The 23,710-nt window shown below is 37.5% G+C and overlaps 2 protein-coding genes and 1 pseudogene across 4 annotated transcripts; 2 read left to right on the top strand and 1 right to left on the bottom strand.

Annotated features, from left to right (window-relative positions):
* Window positions 1-6,141: 6,141 nt before the first annotated feature.
* Window positions 6,142-12,878, top strand: LOC112509639. The gene is made up of 10 exons (XM_025114705.1): window positions 6,142-6,785; window positions 7,120-8,274; window positions 8,406-9,524; window positions 9,606-9,647; window positions 10,971-11,047; window positions 11,405-11,489; window positions 11,569-11,652; window positions 11,838-11,939; window positions 12,033-12,131; window positions 12,352-12,878. Exons 1-10 carry the CDS (start codon window positions 6,417-6,419, stop codon window positions 12,484-12,486), a joined length of 3,267 nt encoding a protein of 1,088 aa, XP_024970473.1. The 5' UTR covers window positions 6,142-6,416; the 3' UTR covers window positions 12,487-12,878.
* A 1,640-nt stretch (window positions 12,879-14,518) lies between these two features.
* Window positions 14,519-15,750, top strand: LOC112509079 (annotated as a pseudogene).
* An 86-nt stretch (window positions 15,751-15,836) lies between these two features.
* On the bottom strand, window positions 15,837-22,367 carry LOC112509802. 3 transcript variants are annotated; one of them, XM_025114970.1, is made up of 16 exons: window positions 22,119-22,367; window positions 21,130-21,501; window positions 20,823-21,048; window positions 20,237-20,479; window positions 20,036-20,148; window positions 19,824-19,922; window positions 19,506-19,593; window positions 19,184-19,413; window positions 18,700-18,884; window positions 18,419-18,618; window positions 18,012-18,344; window positions 17,659-17,760; window positions 17,289-17,586; window positions 16,985-17,133; window positions 16,378-16,662; window positions 15,837-16,299 (listed from the first exon to the last, which is right to left on the bottom strand). In XM_025114970.1, the coding sequence occupies exons 2-16, from the start codon at window positions 21,426-21,428 to the stop codon at window positions 16,090-16,092; spliced, it is 3,060 nt and encodes a 1,019-aa protein (XP_024970738.1). In that variant the 5' UTR covers window positions 21,429-21,501; window positions 22,119-22,367; the 3' UTR covers window positions 15,837-16,089. The 3 variants fall into 3 exon arrangements, with proteins under 3 accessions (XP_024970738.1, XP_024970737.1, XP_024970739.1); XM_025114969.1 differs by having other exon boundaries at window positions 21,130-22,367; XM_025114971.1 differs by lacking the exon at window positions 15,837-16,299 and having other exon boundaries at window positions 16,583-16,645; window positions 21,130-22,367.
* Window positions 22,368-23,710: the final 1,343 nt, after the last annotated feature.

Raw genomic sequence — 23,710 nt, 5'->3', positions numbered from 1 at the left:
TCTTCTTAATTTTCGCGTCATCCTCAGCATGAAAAATTTCATTCCGCCACTTCCATAGTTGCCAAAGTGCCACAGCGCAAACAGATAAGAACATTGCTCCAACCTTTCGATGATTGCCTACTTGCTTGATTAGAAATTTGAAATCAGACACCGATAATAAACGCAGGGCTTTAAGATCCCACCAAGCCCATGTTTTCCTCCAAAGAGTGTTTGTCGCCGAACAAGAGAAGAAACAATGATCCATTGTTTCTACACCTTTACCACAAAGAATGCACTCCAAGGATTGTAACGAAATACCCCTTTTTGAAAGATTAAATTTTACCGGGATAGCCTCTTTAAGGAATCGCCAAATGAAAATGTTTACTTTTTTTGGAATTAGAGGGCTCCAAAAGCATGTATCATTGCTTTCAGCGCTTGTATTGGCCTTCCCTTGAATTAACTTTGACAAGAAATTGACCGAGAAAATTCCCGTCTTGTCCCAATTCCAAGACCACACATCCTCACTTGAAGTATTGAACGCCATTTGAGAGAGATGCCTTTCTAAGGCTTGAAGATCATCTAATCTTCTGCCCCTAATCATAGATCTCCAATCCCAAGTACCACTCCAAGAATCATTAAAAAACATCCATCTTTCTTTGAAAGAAACATTTTTATTTCTTTCCAAAGCATAAAGTCTAGGATAAAGGTCTTTCAACATTGAGCCATGACCGATGCTAGCATCCTTCCAAAAAGAAGAAGAAGAATCTTTAGCAACCTTTTTTGAAAACGATTGAATAACGTTTTGACCAGCAACTTCCACATTCTTGCACGTGTTGACAATCGAAACCCAAACATTATTACCAACCAAAGGTCTATTAGAAAAGAGACCACTGTCCTCACTATAAAATTCAGAAATGACATCCTTCCATAACACATTAGAACTAGACAGGAATCTCCAAACCCATTTTGCTAACAAAGCATGATTTTTAGCTATTAAACTAAAAATTCCCAAACTACCATTAGACTTAGAGCTTAAAATTTTCTCCCAAGCAACCCAATGTAATTTTCTTTTTTCCTCCTCCTTAAATCCCCAAAAAAATCTTCTTCTTATAGCTTCCAAAGATTTTAAAACAGAGTTGGGTGCTTTGAAAAGAGAAAAGTAGAACAACGGGAGAGAAGATAACACCGATTGGACCAGAGTAAATCTTCCACCTATGGAGAGGCAATGAGACTTCCAAATTGAGAGTTTTTAAGAAATTTTTATCTTCCACGACAGACCAAGAGGCTTTTTTCTTCATGTTACCACCAACAGGAAGCCCCAGATAAATGAGAGGAAAGGAGGAGACCTAACACTTTAACATGGCAGCCATGCTGTTAACCTCCGCTTCCGAAACTCCAATACCAAAGAGATTGCATTTAGATAAATTTATGCGCAGACCTGAAACATCATGAAAGCAATTAAGAATATTAGTAAGAGTTACTAAATTCTTACGAGACCACTTTCCAAAAATTAGAGCGTCGTCCGCAAATTGAAGAAGTGAAAGATTCTGATTAGACTTCGCAAGCCTAATGCCCTTGAACAGCCCCTGATCACAAGCAGTCTTGATCATGATATGTAAGACTTCCCCCACAAGCAAAAAAAGAAACGGAGAAAGAGGATCTCCTTGTCTTAGACCCCTTTTCATGTAAAACTCATCAGAAGGCGTTCTGTTTATCAAAATCGAAGTGGAGGCAGATTTTACACAACTACTCATCCAATTAATCCATTTCTCCCCAAAACCCATTTGCTGCATGGTGTGAAAGAGAAAATTCCAGTTTACCGAATCATAAGCCTTTTCAAAATCCACTTTAAAAAGAAACATTTTCATCTTCTTCTTTTTGACGTGATTCACAATTTCATTTGCTATTAAACACCCATCCAATAATTGCCTTCCCGTGATGTAGGCAAATTGATTGCCACTGACGAGTTTGTTCATAACCTTCGCCAATCTATTAACCAACAGCTTTGCAATAATTTTATACATGCAACCAAGTAAACTGATGGGCCTAAAGTCCGAGATGTCCAAGGGATCAATTTTTTTAGGAATCAAAGCAATGAAAGCAGCATTACATCCCCTGGAAATCCTGCCCGATTTTTCGAAGAACGTAACCGCATCAACTATAGACCCGCCAATAACTGACCAGAACTTCTTAATAAAATTGAAATTTAAGCCATCAGGCCCCAGAGCTTTCGACCCATTACAAGCCCAAACAACCTCCTTTATTTCCAAAGCAGAAAAAGGCGATTCCAAAAAAGCGACATCATTGGACGATAATTTAGAGAAAAGAGGACTGAAAAACTTGAGCTTAAAGGAGCAAGGTTCTTTGAATCTATTTGCAAAGTGCTGAAAGAAAGCATCTTTGACAACCAAATGATCAGAGTTCCAAATCCCGTTACAGAGAATTCCTTTAATTTTATTCCTTTTCCAACGTTGATTAACAACCATATGAAAAAACTTGGTATTTTTATCTCCTTCTAAAGCCCACTTAGACCGTGATTTTTGATTGAGATCCGACGTTTCACGATTTTCCAAAAGCATCGGTTCGAAAATCCAATCATCTCTCTTTTGGCAATCGGCTATAGAAATTCCCCCCTCTTCAGCTTTAGAATCCCAATCAACCAAATCTTTAAAAATCTCATCCTTTCTTTTTGATTCATTGGCTAAAAAAAATTTGACCATATTCTTAAGTCATTCTTTAGAGCTTTAACTTTTTCCTTAAAGATAAAATCAGCAACCCCATGGAAAAAGCTTGAAGACCAAGACGAAAGAACCGCACTTTGAAAATCATCGATACCCAACCAAGAGTCAAAAACTCTAAATGGTTTGGGCCCCATAATAAAGTCATTAACATTCAGAAGAATGGGGCAGTGATCAGAAATAGATCTATATAAGACCTGTACGAAAGGATCTTTCCAAATAGAGAAAAAGTTAGAAGTTACCAGAAAACGATCGAGCTTGCTCAACTTGGAACCATCTTTGCTGAATCGGGTGAAGCGTCTACCACAAAAACTGATGTCAAGAAGCCCAGAAGATGAAATAAAATTATTAAAGTCCAAAGCCTCTTTAGAGTCGAAAATAGATCTCATTCTTTCTTTAGGATGTCGAACTGCATTGAAATCCCCCAAAATTACCCAGATAACGTCCGGAGCACTTTGAATTACCGAGCTAAGATCCTCCCAGACTCTTGCCTTTAGCGACTGAGCCTGAGGATTATAGACATTTATCATACCCACTTTTTTGTCCACATTATGCCATGAACCAACCACCCCACAGAAGTGATCACCCTTGAAATCTGACTCTTTACATAAAATACTTACATCCCAGGATAAAAGAATGCCCCCGGAATGACCAATAGCACTCACAAAGACATAGTCACAGCTCCTGCAACCCCAAATTGACGCAACCCATGCATTAGAAAACCCGTCACATTTCGTCTCCTGTAAACCCAACACAGAACACTTCTCCTTTTGCATAAGCTCCTTTATACCACCAGACTTTCCAATGGCTTTTAGGCCACAGCAATTTAAGGATAGAATCTTCATTAAAAAGACAAAATTCCCCCAAAAATTCAGAAACCACAGCAAATCAGCGCAAAGAAACGCCTTGCCTTCTGCTTTCAGCTCCCATTGCATTCTCCTCATTATAATTAACTCCGATAGCGTTTCCGATCGCCTCCTTTGAATCCGCCACAACATCAACAGAAATAGGCTGAGAGCTATAGGAAGATGAAGATCTACAATTGCCACAAAATTCAAGTCCATAAACAACTTTTTTATTAGAATGGGCCTGATATTGACGGGCTTCCGAAGGGGTCTTATGCTTTGGGGTTCCACCCGAACCCGGGTTTTGATTATCGATCAAAACGTTCTCGGAATCAAAAGGAACGGATTTCCCAGAAGATTTATCATCATCCCATGAACGCTTTTTGAACCCTTCAACCAAATTATCTGAGAATTTCGGTGATGCAAAAACATCAGAAAAATAATTTGATACACCGCCACTTGAACCAACATCATCCTCACTCTCTGAAAAAAAAACCCAGAACGAACATCATTTGAAGGCGGCAATAAGATTATGCGATTATGATCCTCAAAAACCTTCACAAAACACAATTTTTTACCAACTTTCACCTTCACCAACGAATTCAAGCAGTCCATACCAGTAGCTAACAGGACACCCAAAGAGCAAACCATGTCATTATCGAAAGAAGGCTTATCGATTTCAAGAATCTCCCCGAAGGACTCAGCTATTTTTCTAAAATTTGCGTCACACCATGCTTCTAAAGGTAAACCTTGGATATCAATCCACGTTAATCTCTCCTGAAAAATAAGTTTCTCATTCCACATTTTAATATCCTGGACCCAGTGATTTAACATGTCTATATTTTCGACTAAACTTTTCTCAGCCACCTCTTTAGAGCTCCATTCACAAAGAACAAAAAGACCTCCCATATATTGCAGTTTGCACTCACCCATGCCATCTTCGTGCAGAATATTCTTTAAGTTTCTAAGCAAATCAATGCTCTTAACTCTTCCCACCCAACTCTTACACAGTCTACCCACGTATTCCGAGTTAATTTCAGCTTTGATAATTTTTTCGTCACCTATCAAAGGCGTCTCACCAAGAACAGCCTGCTTGAAGGACCTGCCATCAACACCTCCTGACTTAAAGAACGCATTATACTTAAGAGTCGGGTTCCAAGCCTCCTTTCTATTGTCCATCTTATTCTTCACTTTCAAATTTTCCCCCAAGTTTAGCTTATTTTTCTCACGACCATACTTCTCCAGATTTACGATCATCCTCACCGAACCTATAGTAATATTCCTAAGCTTCCGTTCCAAAGCTTTCTCATCACCATCATGAACAAATCTCACAAACCCAAATCTTGTTCCTTTGCTCGTTTTCTTTCTAGCTAAATATAAAGACGTCATCCTACCATATCTTAAGAACATTTTCTCCAATGCAACCTCATTCCAAGTTTCAGGAAATCTAGTGAAGAAAAAATTCGAGACCTTACCTCGATGTTTACCCTTTCTGTTTACCATCTGCCAACCATCTGATTCTGCCATATCTTTCTTCCCTGCCGTCGCTAAAGCCAATTAGAGCCGATGTCACACTAGGTCTTGCCGGATATTCGCCGGGAACCTGCTGCCTCTTCACACCTACTACGTCTGCCGCCTCTTCACGCCGGGAGGGCTACTGCTTCAACCGACTCTTCACGTCTCTGCACTGAAGATCTAATTAAACTTGAGTAGGGGATGGCGGAGGCTTCAGATCTGCTCGGTGGTGGGTTTGCTCGCCGTAAAATCTGGAGGGGCAAAACACTTCGCCTTCACTTCGCTGCTACCGACGAATCCCTGCCGCCGCCGTACTCCTCCGCCTTCGTCAATTTCTAAATAAATTAAATTTTAAAAAATAAACTTTTTAGAAAAATTAAACTTTTCTAAAAAAGAAACTTTTCTTAAAAAATTAAATTTAGAAAAAATCGGATCTTTAATTTTTTTAAGAATTTTCTTATAAAATTATTAAATTTCTAACAAAGTTAAAATTCGAAAATAAAATTAAATTCATTTTTAAAAATTTAATTTTTTTAAAAATTTAATTTTTTTAAAAAAATTCGGATGGTTAAATTTTTAAGGGAAAATAAATATTTTAAAAAAAAATTTAAAAACAAATTTATATTTAAAAAATAAAAATAAAACTCAAATTATGTAGGCACTTACACACCAATGGTGGGGTGCGTAAAGGTAAGGGTGGGACCCACCTGTTATTTTTTATTATTTTTTTGTAATAGGAAATAATCACTTTTTTTAATTGCAAAAAAGCCTCTGTAAGCACCAACGATGTTTAGTGAGTAATTCACGACTATTTTATGATAAAAAAATAGGGTTAAAAATAAAATATCAAAAAAATGGATGGTTATTTTGGTCATGATCCCCCGATTTTCGCTTTCCCCCGATTTAAAAACAAATATTTTCGACCAAGTTTTGTTGAAGATTTCTGATCTTGTTTGCAATATGCATGCGTTTTATGATGCTCCGTCGTATATTTATCATTCGACCCACCGTCGACCATCACCGCCGCCGCTGTTATGTATCCAATTTTTCTTTCTCTTCCTCTCCTTCTGCTAGTAGCCATGAAAATTCCATCATTCTCAACAAAAACCTCCAGGACTTCCAAAATGCAGGTCGGCTTCCTGTCCTCAACCGCCTCCGCCCTAATTCCCTCTCTCGCTTTGCTATCGCCGCGAGCTTCATATCCGCAGCCGTTGCCGCCTCTTACGTGATTTTTCTTGATGATGATGAATTTAAGGAAAAGCAACAAAAGGAGAAGCGTGGGTTTGGAGATTTCACGATTGACCGTTCGAACGAGTCGTTGAGGAGAATTTTGGACACAATGAAGCATACAGGCATTGCCGTTTCCGTTCTTTTGAAGTCGCTGAGTTCTGTTTTATCTTCGGCCAACCATGAAGTTCGGTCAGGGTTTGAGGGTAGGGTTGCGTCATTGTTGGCGGATATTGTGGCTGCGGACGAGACCCGGAGGGCTGCGATCGTAGGTGCTGGTGGCGGCATGGTGTTGGATTGGTTGTTGGATTCGGTGGCCTTGAATAGAGGGGGAAATTATGGGACTCAGGCGGAATCGGCTAGGGCTTTGGCTTACTTGATTGCTGACTCTAATGTGTCTGAGGCTGTTCTCGGAAGGCCTCATGCCATCCCCAATCTTCTCAAGTTCATTTTCTCTGCTCAACCTCATCCTTGGGAACAGGTATTTTTGGCTGAACAAAATTTATGTAGCTCTGTGTTGTTTATAATTCAGATTGCATTCCGAAGAATGTGTTTATATGTGTAGCATGTACTCTTAAGTGAATGTTTTAGACATAAGTCTATAACTCCATCCGAGTCCCACAAGGAATACATATCCTTCCTTTATCGTGTCATGAAATGATAAAATGCAGCCCTTGCCATGATAAAGATTCAAATCTCAAATGTGATTGGTGTTGAAACTAAGGGTGGAGAATGTTGTAAAATAGTTGTATACATATACACACAAAATCTTTCATTGACATTGACATTGACATGCTTCTTTTCCATGTAAGCAGCAAAAAAGGCCTAGTTCGTTCGGTATTGCTGATCCTTTGAAAGGCAGGAGCATGCTTATTGCAGCAATCATGGATATTGTCACTTCCAATTGTGACAATGTGGCTAAGGTCAAGCATAAACCTATGTTATCTGGAAAAGCTGCAATGAGAGATATTGCAGCTGCACTCCAGGTTGTTGAAGAAGGTGGCATGTACTTGGATGAACGACCAGGTAGTGAAGATGATGGAGATGATGGAACAGGATTGAAGGGCATTGGAATTAAAGTTCTTGGAGGCACTACAATAGTGGGCCTTTCTAGGAGGAATGGGTCGATGGAGCAATCTGATTCCTCTCCCTCAGCAAAAGTAAAATCTACTCCTAAAACTAAAACAATATTGTTTAACAAAATAAGTGATAATTCTGCAGCCCGCAAAAGTTTGTCATTAACTGTTATTCCGGGTCTATGGGATGATTTGCATTCTCAACATGTTGCTGTTCCTTTTGCTGCATGGGCTTTAGCAAACTGGGCAATGGCCTCAGATGTGAATAGATCCCATATCCAAGAACTGGATCACGATGGGAATGCTATCATGAATGCTTTGGTTGCTCCAGAGAGATCTGTGAAATGGCATGGGAGTTTAGTGGCTAGGTTATTGTTAGAAGACCAAAATCTGCCTTCCGATGATTTTGTTCCCGATTGGGGTTCCAGTCTTCTTTCTACTGTGTCCCAAGCGAGCAGAAGTGATGACATTCCTTTGACTCAAGTGGCTTTGTCTGCCTTCCTGTTATCAATTGAGAGATGTCCTGGGGCTCAAAAGGCAGTTATGGAGAAGAATCTTTATCTAATGAGGGAAACTGCTAAAAGAATGAAGAATCACGAGTCTGTGCAAGAAGCATTAGCAAAAGGTCTAGAATTACTATGTACACAGAACATGCATTTGTCTCTGGAGGAAGGAGAAAAGTGGTCGAGCATTCTGCTTCAGTGGGTATTTGGTGATACTTCTCTTGATGCTACCAGATCTTCTGCTATAAAAATTCTTTCTCATATTCTTGAAGACTATGCACCATCTTCCATACCAATTTCTCAAGGTTGGTTAGCTATATTGCTGACTGACATTCTGAAATATAAGATGTCATCGCTTAAAGGGAGTGCTCAGCCTAGGGACAAAGTGAAGGTTTGTAGCTTCATTATTGATTTTAAATGTATTCAGCTTTAGCCTACACATGCCACAACAATTTACTACCTATGCATACATTACATTGATTATTTGTTTGTAGTAATTGATGAGTTTCCTGATTCTTGTAGACTCAAATCGACCAGGCAAATGTTATATCTGGCACACTGGCTGCTAACCAATTAGCTAGTGCTGTGGTTAGTTTAGCAGTTAATCAGCTGGGAACAGAGTTTGGTAATGGTGATTCATCTGCTTTCGAGGATCTTCTGTGTGTTGAGCCTTTTGTTGTACCATTTAAAAATCTGAAGAAAGACGGTGTGCCCAAAGTCAATGCTGCAGATTCCGCACTTGCAACTCTTAAGGGGATCAAAACTATGTCTGAAATTTGTAGTGATGACTCGTTTTGTCAAACCAGAATAATTGATTATGGTGTAATTTCGTTACTACGCCGCCTCTTATTGAGAGATGATTATGAGAAATTAGCAGCAACTGAAGCATACAATGCATCAACAGATTTGGAATCCGGGGATCAATCTGCAAATGTTCCAGATGCTCGTGACCGTGTTCCGCCTGTAGCCCACATCCGCAGGCATGCCGCTAGATTTTTAGCCGTACTATCAGTCCATCCAAAAGTTAAAAAAATGATATTAAATGATAAAGTTTGGTGTGAGTGGCTTGAGGAATGTGCAAATGGGAAAGTTTCTGGATGCAATGACCTCAAGACTCAAAGCTATGCTAGAGCAACATTGTTAAATATTTTTTGCAATGATGATGATGATGCCAGAGATACTGTAAATAGTAGTGTTTCATATAAAAAGCATAGGTGCCGTCATTTTACTGAGATGATCTATTTAATTAACCCGAACCTGCCTCACTGGAAATATCCTGTAAAAGAAAGGCGGGATTCTGCTGTGGGGACATCAATGGAGAAAGAAAAGCCAATTAATCCATTTTCAGAAATCGATGAGGATGATCTTGATGGTGATAGTAGCCCCTTAACAAAAGATCCAGTTGATAATACGAACAGTAGATCAGTGAGTCACTTGGATCCTTCACTTGACGTTGTCTTTGTCCATGGTCTGCGCGGTGGACCATTCAAGTCTTGGCGATTTTCTGAGTGCAAGTCTTCATCGAAGTCTGGACTTGTAGAGAAGATTGACGAAGAGGCAGGAAAGCAAGGCACTTTTTGGCCTGCAGAATGGCTTTCATCTGATTTCCCCCATGCCCGTTTGTTTAGCATAAAGTACAAGGTTTGTGATCACGGTGGCGGGTAGAAAATGTGTGCTACCTCTTATGATTATAACTGTCTTTTTTTTATGATATTGTTGCAGACAAATCTTACACAGTGGTCTGGAGCAAGTTTGCCCCTTCAGGTTTGTGTTGTCACATGTGAAGTCTTTGGAAAATAAGAGATGTTCATGTTTGCATTACAAAAGCTAAATATGTGATAGTAGCATGCTTATAAGGACCATTAATTTCCCAAGGAAACAAGAGACGTTGCTTGGGTTTCAAAACATAAACTTTAATCCTTCTGCATGGTGTCATAAATTTTTTAATAATCTATAAACATGCCACACTGATGTCGATTCCAAGATCCTTTTCTTTTGAGTGTAGATACAGTTAATAATGATAAATGTGTAAATTTGGTTCCTGGATATACAAGCCTGAACTAGATGTATACATAAGTCTTGTCGCACATTTCACATTAACAGGGTCCTATAGCTTGTTTATTTTGTTCCGGGATTATCTGTCATGGTTCAGAAACTCTTCTTTGGATGTATGAACATGGATGGGGTTTAGTGCACTGATATGTTTGCATGCTAGGGACTGTATGGGGTCGTATTGATTCTTTCTCGTTGATGAATGCAATTGCTTTTAGCAGTTACCACCTATTTGTAATGAGTTATATCATTTGAAAATAAATGTGTTTGAAATATATGGTTGATGGCAGTTTGAAATTGATTACATTGTAGATTGTTTGGTTGCAGCATTAGACTTCTCTTCCATGTCACATGTCCACATGGATAATCTATAATCTGTAGCTAGTTGATTGTGAATCGAGCCCTCTTCTACTGCTACTTGTGGTTTTGGTGTGATTTCTTTAACAATTTGACCTTTTTATTTACCATCTGAAATCTTGATGATATGATCAGCATGATTGAGCAACATGGTATGTATAACTCGTCTTCTTCACATGGATAGTTCTTGTACCTGCAGTGAGTTGCATGTGTACATCCCTTCTCCAAGAGGACAACCGTGTTGAGACCAAATATCTCACATAAGGAAATAAGAATCTGTCAACCAATTTAATAACATGACAGACAATCTACATGGAAAGGAATTCTTTCTTTTATTAGTTATGGCATTAGAGCAGGTTAGTTGATACATGCAGGGCTCAGTGACCCACATGACAATTTCTCATCACTATATATATACACACACTAATTCTTAAGCCACACATGAATGAATATGACGGGACCTTGGATCCTTATTAGGTTAATAAAGTTATGCCATCAATGTGAAAGATCCCATTACAACATACTCTAACCAGTTTATTGTGAAATGGAATCATATCGGAAGTTGTATATGACATTCAGTTGACATACTGGCTTAGATGAGTTGGTCATTCTGTACTTTACTGCCTATGTTACCTGAGTGCTACTTAACTTCGAACTTTGGCATTTGGCTTGGTGCAGGAAGTCAGCTCCATGCTATTGGAAAAGCTAATTGCTGCAGGCATCGGAGATCGACCGGTTGTATTTGTCACTCACAGGTCCGTTGATGGTGGCTTTTTACCATTGCATGCTCTGTCACTTGGTTGGTAGAAGCATGGATGGCAAAAAGTCAAGTCGTGATAAAGTTTAGGTAGCAACTTTTCGTAGGTCCAGTTGATGCTCTAGGTTCCACATTCTGTTGGTAGGAGATAAATCCATAACTAATCTGTAGAACAGCTAACAGAATTCAATTACCAGATTAATGGGTTCTATAGGCAACAACCCTCCCCCAAGCATGCTAAGAACGGAAAGCAAAGGAAATAGGAGCATAATTTCTGACTTTTCACTTCCCCATGGTTCAATTAGTTATTTTGCTAATCTAGAACTAGTTCATGATAATGCATCAATTTTTGCAGCATGGGGGGTTTGGTTGTTAAGCAGATGCTGCACCAGGCTAGGATGGAAAATAGAGACAATCTTGTCAATAACACTGCTGGTGTGGTATGTTCAGTTATAGAATATTTGTCAGCATTGCATCTATAACAGAGACATTCTAAATCCCCCCCCCCCACTGGTTTAGGTGTTCTATAGCTGTCCACACTTTGGTAGCAAGCTTGCAGATTTGCCTTGGCGAATGGGTTTTGTTCTACGCCCGGCACCATCGGTTAGTACTTTGCTATTATGTTGTACACTAATCATCATAGTTCTAAAGTTCCCTTCTCTGGAAATTTGGAGCTATTGAATTCCATTCCTGGAAAAGTTGCAGCCAATTTGTCTTGTTCTAACATTGAACGTAGAAAACCTTCTGTTCAATGATGGGCTACATGCAACTTCGTTCTTTTCTTTCAGATAGGAGAGTTGAGACGTGGATCTCCAAGATTAGTGGAGCTTAATGATTTTATTCGTCGCCTACACAAGAGAGGGTCTCTTGATGTTCTCAGTTTTTGCGAGGTAGTACCATAAGTTCCATCACTTCATTTGGTCTGTGAACTTGCAATGCATGTTGTTTTGGGAGCTTAATTGGCTTAATATATGTCTTTTCAGACTAAAGTAACTCCAATCGTTGAAGGCTATGGGGGTTGGGCCTTCAGACTAGAAATCGTTCCAATTGAATCATCATATCCTGGATATGGGAAACTTGTGGTAAGCTCTCAATCATAAAAAGTTGCTTACAGCTTTATCGGTTTTCCTTCTTAGTGGTATCCAGGTTACCAACAAGGGTTTAAGCCTCACCAAAAGCGAGGAGTGTGTGAGTTTTGTGTAACTACATTGTCATGGGTTCGAGCATGACATTTAGAAACATAACTGTTCTGTGTGTAATCTAGAATATTCTGGCTGATTTTGAGTCCTTTATTTGTGACAGGTTTTAGAGTCGACGGATCACGTAAATTCATGCAAACCCATAAGCAAAAGTGATCCTTCTTACAATGAAACTCTACAACTTTTGCACAAACTTAGAGCACGCGTGGATGAAAATACATATTCAAGATGTACATAATTAACAACAGTCCCTGCTAGATGTACAGATATACATAGCCATTAGCCATTAGCCATTAGCCATTAGCCAGCCATATATAAAGAGTAGCAATCATGGTCTGCTGCCAGACTTGTATGAGCCCAAGATTCTGGGCATTGTATACAACAGCAACACGATGGAGACTAGTAGCAGGTTCAGACTTGAATTGGCATTGTCTTGAGGATAGATATAGCATCAAGATTACATTTTTACCCTTGCCACAGTCTATTTTCTGGTGGGCATTTGGGTAAACAGTTGTGCCCTTTCTGTGTATTTTTTAAGGAAAGGCTCTGCTGTTGGGGATGTTACCCTCTTCTTGAAAGAGAGATTCTGTATATTAGAGATACTTTCTTGTATATATCAATTGAATTTATAAACAGGTCCTATAAAATTTAACTTTTTTTAAACAGATAATTTTTATTACGTTTTTAAGACGTGATTATTAAGTAAGGTTCTTGGATAACGACTAGTTTCAACTTTCATGTGATAAGTTTTCTAATGATTTTGTAAACGTAACATGTTTTATAGCGTTTAATTAAGTCGTTTTTAAGATATACGTATTTGTATTCAATGACTAGATTTATAATCCGAGACATAGCAAGCTTTTGGTAACAATAAGCTTTTTTGGCTTATTCCAAGAAATGATCAAATAATCAAACAAAATATGTCATTCTAATTTTATCAGATTCTTTTGAATTCTACGAACTAAACGAACCAACTGATAATTTTATTTAATATAAGTAAAAATAAAAGGATGGTAAGTTTTATGCTCCATCATGAATTGTACAATACATAATTTATGGGTTATAAAATAACTAACATGTATCACATAATATTAAAAAGGCCACCATATTTTCAGTTTTGTTTTTAAGAATCACCGGTACTGGTTCTTTCGATCTTTCCAACTTTATCGGATATACATGTAGGCAAATGATCGTGTGAGAAGGAGAGTTAAGGTGAGAAGCATAAGAAGAGATCAAGACCCTTGATCCCCTTTAATCTCAAACTCAATCATGAATAGCGCTTGATACGGATCTTGATCTGATGCATCTCGTCCTAATATGCATCCAAATGTGGAGGTCTCTTCTTATGCTTTTCACCTTAACTTTTCTTCTCACCAGAACTCAACCCTATACATACATACATACATGTAAGATATTTTATGTACTATTTGTTTAATCTATGTGACAATAGGTGAAGTATAGTGTGAGAAGTAGAATTAAGGTGAGAAGCGTAAGAAGGTATCTGAACCCTCGATTACCTTTAATTTCAAATTCACCCATGAATCGCGCTTAATACATGGATTGTCCGGTGCATCTCAATGTATCTCATACTAATGTGCATTAAATGGTGGATCATTTCTTACGTTTCTCATACTTACAGGTCCTAAGACGACTTACCATCAAAAAAATAAAACCTAGGATTGAACTCGAGTAATGGGCGAGGAGGTCACAAGCATCTGCATATAATTTTTCGCTTCTAATCCTTTCATGTCGTTTTATAGTCAATACCGTTGTAACGAGGCTACAACCATGATCTTGGCCAAGATGGGCACAAGCACATTCTTTTAGTAATGGATTCTTTTTTAATTACAGTAAACGAAAAGAATTTCAATGTTAAATAGATTTCGTCTCCTTTTTACTATATTATTACACCTTTACATAGCTAGCACAATTATTTGGTCTTATAAACATAAGTCATATAAAGCAGGTTTATTAAGACGTTTATAAAGCAGATTTTGTTGTAAATACAAGTTCTGTTTTTTTTATTAACCTGAATATTCAACCCGCTATGCGAGCCGACTAATCCCAGGGCGACCACCTGCTTTACAGATATCCCGGATTCACCACATTTGAACCTCCGAGGCCACAAGGGGATTTTTATTTCTCCTTGGATTTGAACATAAGACCTCCTGGTACTTTTGACTTTTGGAGTCAAGCTCAAACCAATCAGGCACTACCCTTGTGGTTAAATACGAGTTTTGTTTGAAATAGAGATCAAAGAAGAAATTTTGATGGGGCTTTCATATGGAGTGGAATACAGGGAGGAATGCTGTTGCAATCCAGTGAGATTGTTCATGCTCGCGAGTCGCGTCTACACTGAGATCTGGGAGCAGTTTGTTCGAGTCGTTACCCAACAATCACACAAACGTAACATCAAATAGATAAATTTTCTCAGTTAAACAACGCAGGAGCAACATATCAACGATACTTGAAACCATGGATGCACTTTACAATCTTGATTAGTTCACAAGTGCTTCCAAGAATGAATGCAAAGCTGCTGTTGGGTCAAATGGATGCTAAACCAGGTAAAGCCTATTTTGAGAAAAACCTGTTTATTTTTTTGAAAAACTACTTCAAGTAGCAGTAGCGTTCCAATAAGTTTTAGGGTTTTTCTTCCTTCCACTTTTTCCCAATTATGCCCCGTGTATTTTATATAAATGACCAAAAACCTTAGTTTTTTAGGTCATTTTACATTGTCATTTCGTTTATCAACTAGTTTTTATCAAAAGTAACTAGCTTATTAGCTTGACCGCTAGTTTGCCAAACATAGCCTTTTATGTTCAAGAAGACGCCATTTCTGATGAGACATTAAAATTCATGATGTATCTGCAGGGACTAATGGCGAATCACAAAGAAATAGCCGCGTACCTCAACAAGAAAGGCGTATCTATCATCCTTCTCCTGAGAAGAGACCAATTGCGTCCCATGATATCAGTGCTTGCGAACTCTCGTGACAAGAATATGAAGCTGTTAAAGGGTATTCATCAATCTCATGTGCATTCATCACAAGAGAACAACATACTCTCTGCAAAGATGGCAACAATTTGTTACAGAAACTATCATCTCTCTCTCTCATTCATGGAGGTTGCTTGAGTTTCTCTTGCAGGCTAAAATACTAGCAGCCTACAAACCTAACATCAATGCTACACAAATCCTTCCCACTTTGATGGAAAAAACCGTGGCTTTTCAATACTTCAACAACACTCGACATATGATCATCTACTACGAAGATATCATCACCAATCATACGGTAAAGTTTTGATATTTCTAAATCTTTTCCTTCAAGAAATGAAATGGAAAAGTAGTTGAATTTTCTGCATCTACCATACAAAGAACTGTCGAGTCGCCAGATCAATTCAAGATTCACACAACCCTCTTCTTGAAACAGATTGAGAATTGGGATGAAATCCAGAAAGCTCTCAATGGTACTTCATTTGAGCACTTCCTACATGCAGACTATTAGTTGCATAGAAAATATGACCAATAGGGGAAGAAACTTATACCAGTAGTCAACAGTTTGGCTAGCTCTAGACTATTTTCTTCCAATTAGATACGAAATATTTACACAAATATTTACCTTGGTATTGATACAAACGAACAAATGCTACAGACCCTTTTTAACCATCTAAAAGTTGTACCATTTTAGCCGGTATATAGAACAAGTAAGTGGAATAACAACCATAACTTTACATTCCCCTCTTTTCTCCAAAAGCTTTCTATGTATTTTCTTTTCTATTCTTTAACTGGGGATACACTTCCTGATGATTCTATGCTAAGCTAGTTTTAAGTAAAGAGAGATACCTCATCGGTGAGAAACAGAACCATTTCCTACTACTAATTCTGATTTGTCTGTTTGAATAACAAATTGATCAACAATTCGGACACTATTAACCGGGTCCTGATGAAAAGAATTTGCCCTCCATTTACTTGGATATTTTCTGTGGTGACTCAACTGATGTGGCTGTTTTAGTTCATTATCCCAATCCAAATCCAGCTTCCATTCCTTTGGAACCTGCACATCAAATTGCAGAAACATTATTCAAGCAAAAAATAAACGAAAAAGAAGAAAATTGGTGTTAAAAATCCTCACTTTATCGACTGCAAGAGTGAAAACTTCAAGATTTCCATTCTGTCTGATGTGAAACCGGGTGAACGACTTGTAATTGGCAATGCGTAATGAAGAAAAGGCCTCGTCAAAATGCAAGTGAAGCCAATTAATACAAATGTACAAATAGCTTCCGAATATGAGAGAAACCACGGGAGTCGAGAACACCCAGAAGTAAAGGAAAACAGAGGCATAGTATATAATTGCACCCCCTCGAGATAGGGAAACCATCCCATTCTTGCATATGTTAGTCCTGGTCACAGCCATAACCTGATATTGCAAAAGGATTGACAAAATAACAAAGAATCTTTACAGAAACAAAAACGGATTTTTAAAAATCTATCAAAATGCAACAAAGTTTCTCTTGGTTCCTATTTAATATAACAAAGAACTTTTTCTCAATCAATGTAACGAAGTTTCAAAATTTCCAACTTTATATTGACAAGTAACCTGCTGATCTTTTAACATTTGATGTCAAATTTACCATCCACATCGATTGAGAAAAAAAATCTTTGTAGGAACTAAACCAAACTCTATTACATTTTGATGTATTTTGCCCAAACAGGTTGATAGAATTCGAAAAAAGTCGAACCTCTGGGACATCAAAAGCTGACATAAGATATTTGATACATGCTGGATAAAGGCCGAAAGTCCATTGCTCCATACGCGCCCTAAGGCCAGTCGGGTCCGGAAAATGTTCACTTTCCACTGATCTGTACCACTGATATAACGTGTGATAACCTGAAACAAAATTTCGGCAATCAATAATTCCAGCATTCAGTGATACCTATGAAGTAGAAGAATGATACAGAATAAATGAATAGAACAGATTGTAATATGTCAATTGTGAAACATTTTTATTATATCAGCAATTGAAATAAAGGAAAATTATCTGCCTGATGTTGCCAAAAGGTTATGGCGGATGCAGGTTTCAACACCAAGCTCCATCAACAACATAAGAACTAAAGCTGCAGCCAAATGGGCCAAAACATGCACAACTCCGATTACTATTTTTCTTTTCCGGGACACTTTGGAAGGAACAAAGGAGATTGCAGCCACCAACAGTAACATAGCACCGACAGAAGATATGTACGATTGCCCAACCATGTACATAAAAGCATCCCACACCGTGCTAAAAAAGCTCCTTATGTGACCAGAAATTGTATCATCCTGTAGGATATGATCTAGTTTGCACTGTAAAAAGGAAAACAAAAGAATAATCAGCTTTTTGCCGGAAAAAGGAGAGCGAATTCAAAGAAGACATACCAGTGGAAACATTGAAAAGGTCAAAATGAAGTATATGAACCCGCCAATGAAATCAAACTGCCAGTTTTTCTTTCGGAACTTCAATATATTACCCAGAGCAATCTGCATTTTTCCAGCAAAAAGATTGAAAAAACAGTGAGAATCATGTGACACAATGCGTTTAGTAAGCAAGACTGGACGAGAAAGGACATACAAAAACTTGTTATCCCATGTTTGACGCAATATTAGACCCAATGGGGAAAAATGCAGTTTTTTTGTCGCACCAAAATAGGTGGAACAAAAATCAGGTAGATGGGACAAGATAGGTAAATTACTAAAATGACCATGTCAAATTAAAGCCTTGTACTACATACCCTGCTTGAATCTTGAACAGATGGATAAGCGGCTTTGTTCTCATAAGTTGTTCCATATGCTTTGTTGAAATCACTAAAGACATGTGTCGGATGTAAAAATGCTCCACCACACCCGTTGACAAGTAAATGTTGCACATTAACAGGGTTCTCTGATGAAATGTATGAATGACGCATATAATGATGCAAATCTCCGGCCATTTGAAGTTTACACCTCCCTTTCAGATAATCACATATAAGGTGTGAGACGTTCTTTCCAGTCACATCATCCCAGTACCAATCCAGAATCCAATTCGGTTCATGTGTCATAATGATCACAGAATCGTTTTCTTTAACCTAGAAAGAATTACCATACTTAAATTGGAAAACAGACATACTTGTCAACTGAAACTAGATTGGCGAACATGTACCTTTTCCAGTATCAGATCCGTGAAGAACTTAAACTGATAACTATCGATATCACAATGGAGAGCTAAATCAAGACCAAACACCCACCAGCCTTTTGGTAGCTGCAAAGCAAAGTAGCTTTTCTTTTGAGGCATTAACCATCCACCTAACCAGCTCTTGTGACAAATGTACCTCATAAAAGTTTGAAGTCCATCAAACCAGTCTGAAAAAACCAACCACCATTAACTTAGAGAACCGACACAGTATTTAAGTTTACCAAAAGAAAACAGCTAAAAAGACCCACCATGGTTTCCAGGAATAACAAAACACTGTGGCCCATCATATTGTTTTAGTTCAGACACATTACAGGGTAATTCCGGCTTGTTTACAGCTACATGCCCTTCCCTATACCATGAAGGTGGCTGAAGAGCATACTCAAAAGGACGAAAGAAACGTTTTTCATAATTGAATGCTGATGGATTAGGATACCTGAATGAAACCCAACATTATGCATCATTACTTACAAAAAAGAAAAAGTAAAAGAGAGAAAAACCAAATTCTCTATTAAGTAACTTAGATCTAGAAAGGATGGTGATCATGGGATCAAGGGAATTCTTGAGAACTCCAGGTGATTCAAGTTGTGTTGTCATCCAAGTTCAAGCAGGATAGCACATGGTGAAAATGATAAAAATGATTATACAGATTGTTGGACCCTCTCTGAGTCTGACAACTTATGTTTTAGTTTGTGACTTAGAAGAACGTCAATAATGGGGAAAGGTCACACTTACGCAAGATCGCCCCCAATAAGAAGAAGATTCCCACGATGCAATTTGATCTCAGAATCATCATTGCAAGCACGAAGTGAAGGTTGAGCAAGAAGCCGGGCAACAGAATAGGAAGAGTTCCCACCATCACCAGTATCAGCCATAAAATCAAACCAGAAGTCATCTCTTTCACTAAAATGATCATATAGAAAATCTTCTTGTTTAGCCCCTTCATGACCACCACTCATTGCCGCCTACATAATGAATCAAAACAAAAAGAATGCAGATGAGGTAAAAGAAGCTATGCTCGAGGAAAGGTGGAAAAAAAGAAAAAAAGATCTAAAACCTGCATCATGCGCATATCAAATCGTCCAACAAACACAGTTACAGATACAAGGAGGTCAAACACAGTCTTGAATAAATCAGCTGACGTCCTGCAACACAAAGTTCATCCGCATTTATAACTGACCAAAGCTTCCCATTTTTATCCCATGAACAACCCTGGCACAACCCTTTTCACCCACCACATATGTAAGCATATGGATATAGACATACATAAATATAGATATAGTCTATATATACACACATATGTAAATATATATATATATACACACAGAGAGAGACCACAGAAAAAGACGCACAAATATGTGAAGAGTGTATATACCCTGAATACCAAGGAACCATATCCAAGAAATTGGGCTTCATCTGCTTGTTCTTCAACTTCTCAGTTTCTTTGACTGAGAAAGGGTGAGTGAGAGCCCATCTGATGATAAAGACCAATAATTAGAAATCGCTGCTTGAGGGTGAGACATCAAAAGATGGCTAGTTATGTACGTATCATATTAACGTCCATGCTATCACAAGCAACCCACTTACCCCGTTGATCTTTCCACAACATAGTTAGCAATATAGAGACCAATTAGCGTTGCCCATAATGAATATATTGGAGAAATTTCATCTGATGACTCGCATGGGCCACTGCAAGAGAACTGAAGAAAAAACAGAAACCAAATGAAAGTTGAACCATAACTACATCCTCCAAATAGAGTAGAAGAAACTTAGAAGCAGAAGCCGTACCTCTCCATATATAACCCACTTTGAGAGAAGTGGATAATCACGGGCAGACCCAACTGGAGCAAACCAAGATTTGCATACTTCATCTTTGAATTCATACATTTTGAGAAATTTGGCCACCAATGTGCTCCTCTCTCCTTTTCTCCATAGTGAAAACAAGCCAGAATCTTTTCGTCCAAATGGTTTTTCATTCAAAGCATGATTGCCGCAATGGCTATAAAATACACAACAGGCCACACTTAATACCTACACGGATAGGAAGGCCATGAAAACGAGGACTAAGGATGACATATAGAACATACCTCCTGCAAATATTGTGTCCCATTAATTTGCAATGTTTGACTAGGCACATAATCGTAGGAAAGTGTACTATTTGTCAAATGTGGAAAATTCCTTTCAACATTCGATAATGATGAAAATGGCCAAATAAGCAACTATAACATGAAAAGTTCCCAAAAACAAAAATGTCGCGATTTTCAATGATTGTCTTAAAAGAGAAACCGTTGTAGCTAACCCCATCTTATGGTGGGCATATTAGGAACCTCTAAACAAAGAGCAGACATGGTCTAAATCGGATATTGAGACTTACAGCACAATTTTGAAGAATAGTCAATATCTCAGGTCTCCTTCCAGCCACACGAGAAACAAGACCAATGTACCAGAGGCCAAGGAATACTAAATGGAAAACAAGAAGAACAAAAATGGAAGAGATGAATATTGTCAAAAATAACGAAAGATTCATCCTCATATCTACTCCCATTGACTGAAAACTCGGAAGATGGTATAAAGCTGCCACTAATATCCAGGCTACATACCTACACTCCAGAAAACTCAATTAGATAAAGAAATAAAACATCAAAATAGGATCATGCTAAAGAAGGATCAGAACAAATTACCATCTACTGAAATTTGAATAGCTCGGTTTAATCGTCTTCCCCACGAATGGGGATGAAAAGAAATAGAAAATCCCAAGTAAGCAGGCGTAGATGGACCACCACTTGATGTTCTTGTCTAGCTTCTGGATGAGCGTATGCATGTTGTCAGATGAAATAAAAAATAGGCAACCCACAGCTACTGCAATGATAGCGTGGCGGGAATGCTCATGTGGGTATGGGTATGTATGGGTTAAAATTGTCCGCACTGTCTCCATGTTGATGGTATCTAGTATACCAACAGCCTGTTTATCGGTGCCCATATTCAAGATTTATCTTTAGATTCAAAGTTGATTCACAATCTTTCAATCCAATATGGTCACCAGCTCCAGAATCCTGGGGGGATTTCAGTATATTAACGTCACAAACTGAAACAACTTAAACGGTACAGAAAAAACATATGAAGAATAATAAATAGTGTTCTCACGCACTAAACAGAGAGAGATTATCATCCTAACATCATGTTGAGGCACTGTTCAATAAAGAAAGCATCTTTTGCATGGTGATTATTAAGTTGCCAAGAGTAAAAAGTGCACCATAAATACCCGAAGAAAACCCACTCTGCTAATAGAAAAAAATCCCAAAATAACAGAGAGATGACATACAGAATCCATCACAAATTCATGTTGGTTATCACACACTGTCACTTTCCAAATATGATCTACATAACTTACATGCATCTATTATTAACAAAGGCAGATAAGAGTTGAAAAGAACAGCGTTAGTTAAAATATCAAAATCATGCATTTCACAATCAAAATATTCAGAAGAAAACAAACTACTGAGAACACAAGTAAGGACAAAACTAGGGTTTAGTAAACGTATAAGCTCTTCTGAAAAATTAAATCAAAATTCCTAAACAAGGATCAAACGGTTTAAGAAACCCATTACACCATTACTACAAATCAAGCAATCGCATCAAGAAGAACACATTGAGAACAGAAATTGGGTACCTTAATGGATCAAGAAATGAAAAAGGGAAAGTGAAAACGAGCATATAGCTAGTGGGTCTGTGTATATGCTCGTTCAAAGATGATCAAAGGGGATTGTGTGCCAAGAACCGCTTTCGAATCAATGGCATATGCTTTTATTTATTCGATTTTTTAACCGCGTTCTGTAATTTTGATCGTAGGGAGGGAAAGTGGGTCGCCAAATTTTGTAGTGAAAAAGAGATTATTAAATTTATAAGCAGCCAACAAATGAGAGAAATTCAAATACGTTGTGACCATGGAAATCAAAGACTGCTTGCAGTTGCAGTGATGAACGAACAATTTTATGTAGTTTCAGTCGCGTAAATGAAACCTGCCACTGACGAGATCGATTCATGGCCGTTGGATCATCTCCAGCGACATGTGTATACAGCATGACACGTGTTTCCACTTTTCAGCTTTCGGTGAATGGTTTAACGTGTAATCATCTTTTCGTTGTTAAACCATTTGTTTCCATATAGTATAATTTTATATGGTTTTATGAAAATAATAATATTTTTATTTTTAATAAAATATAAATTTAAAAATAATATAAAAATTAAAAAAAAAAGATATTAATATTAAATTAATTATTTAATAGTTTTTATTTTTTTTAATTTTTTAAATTTAATTTATATTTAATAACAAATTAATTTATTTTTTTAACAATATATTTTTATTATAAAAATAATATTAAAAAATTCTCTTTGAAACTTTATTTTAATTATATTTAAAATGGATGTTTATCATGTATTTGATTATGTTTATCTGTGGTTAATTACACGAATTTAAAAATGTAGCTTTAATAAGTTGTACTTATGTAAAATTACTTGTAACCTTGAATTTTAAGTAATATACATCAATAAACAGTATTTTATGCATAAAAAATGATTTTTAAGAGTTTTTGTCAAATATTTTATAATATAATATAGATATATTTCCACATGTTTTTTTTCAAGTAGAAATAATATGTTATTTTGAGTTTTTGGTTTAAATAAATGTTTTTAAAAGATGTAAATTTTTATGTGTTTGCTATTTTTTTATTAACCTATATACTCAATCCGCTATACAAGTCGACTAATATTAGGATGGACCACCTGCTTCATAGGTAGCCTAGAGTCGTTGTATTTTAACCTCCGTAGCCACAAAGAGATTTTTATTCCTCTTTAAATTTGAAGTTGAAACTTTCAGACACTTTTGATCTTTGTTATTTATTATTAATGAAAAACAAATATTTACCCGTTCAAATATTTATGTCATATTATGTGTTTGATAAAAAAAAAACTTTTTATTTTTCTTAAATTAGAGAGATACCGTCTATTAACAACACCAAGCTTCATCCTGGATAGATCACCCACTAAGTAGGGCCTCTTGAATTGAATCTTAAGTAGTCTTTCAATGGTGCAAAGCTAATTGCCCCTTTTCAGCCCTTCTCCGACCCTTACTGTCCAACCTGACAGCAGACAGCTAATGCGTTCCACTATCTGTTATTTGCTTCTTCATTCTTGACTGGCAACAAGCTCTGTATGAAGCATTCGGTACTTGCTAATTCTTTTTGAATTAAAGGGGTGTTTGGG

This window comes from Cynara cardunculus (genome assembly GCF_001531365.2).
Source record: "Cynara cardunculus var. scolymus isolate 2C chromosome LG 3, CcrdV1, whole genome shotgun sequence".
NCBI classification, from domain to species: domain Eukaryota; kingdom Viridiplantae; phylum Streptophyta; class Magnoliopsida; order Asterales; family Asteraceae; genus Cynara; species Cynara cardunculus.
This window is presented reverse-complemented; position numbering and strand designations above follow the sequence as displayed.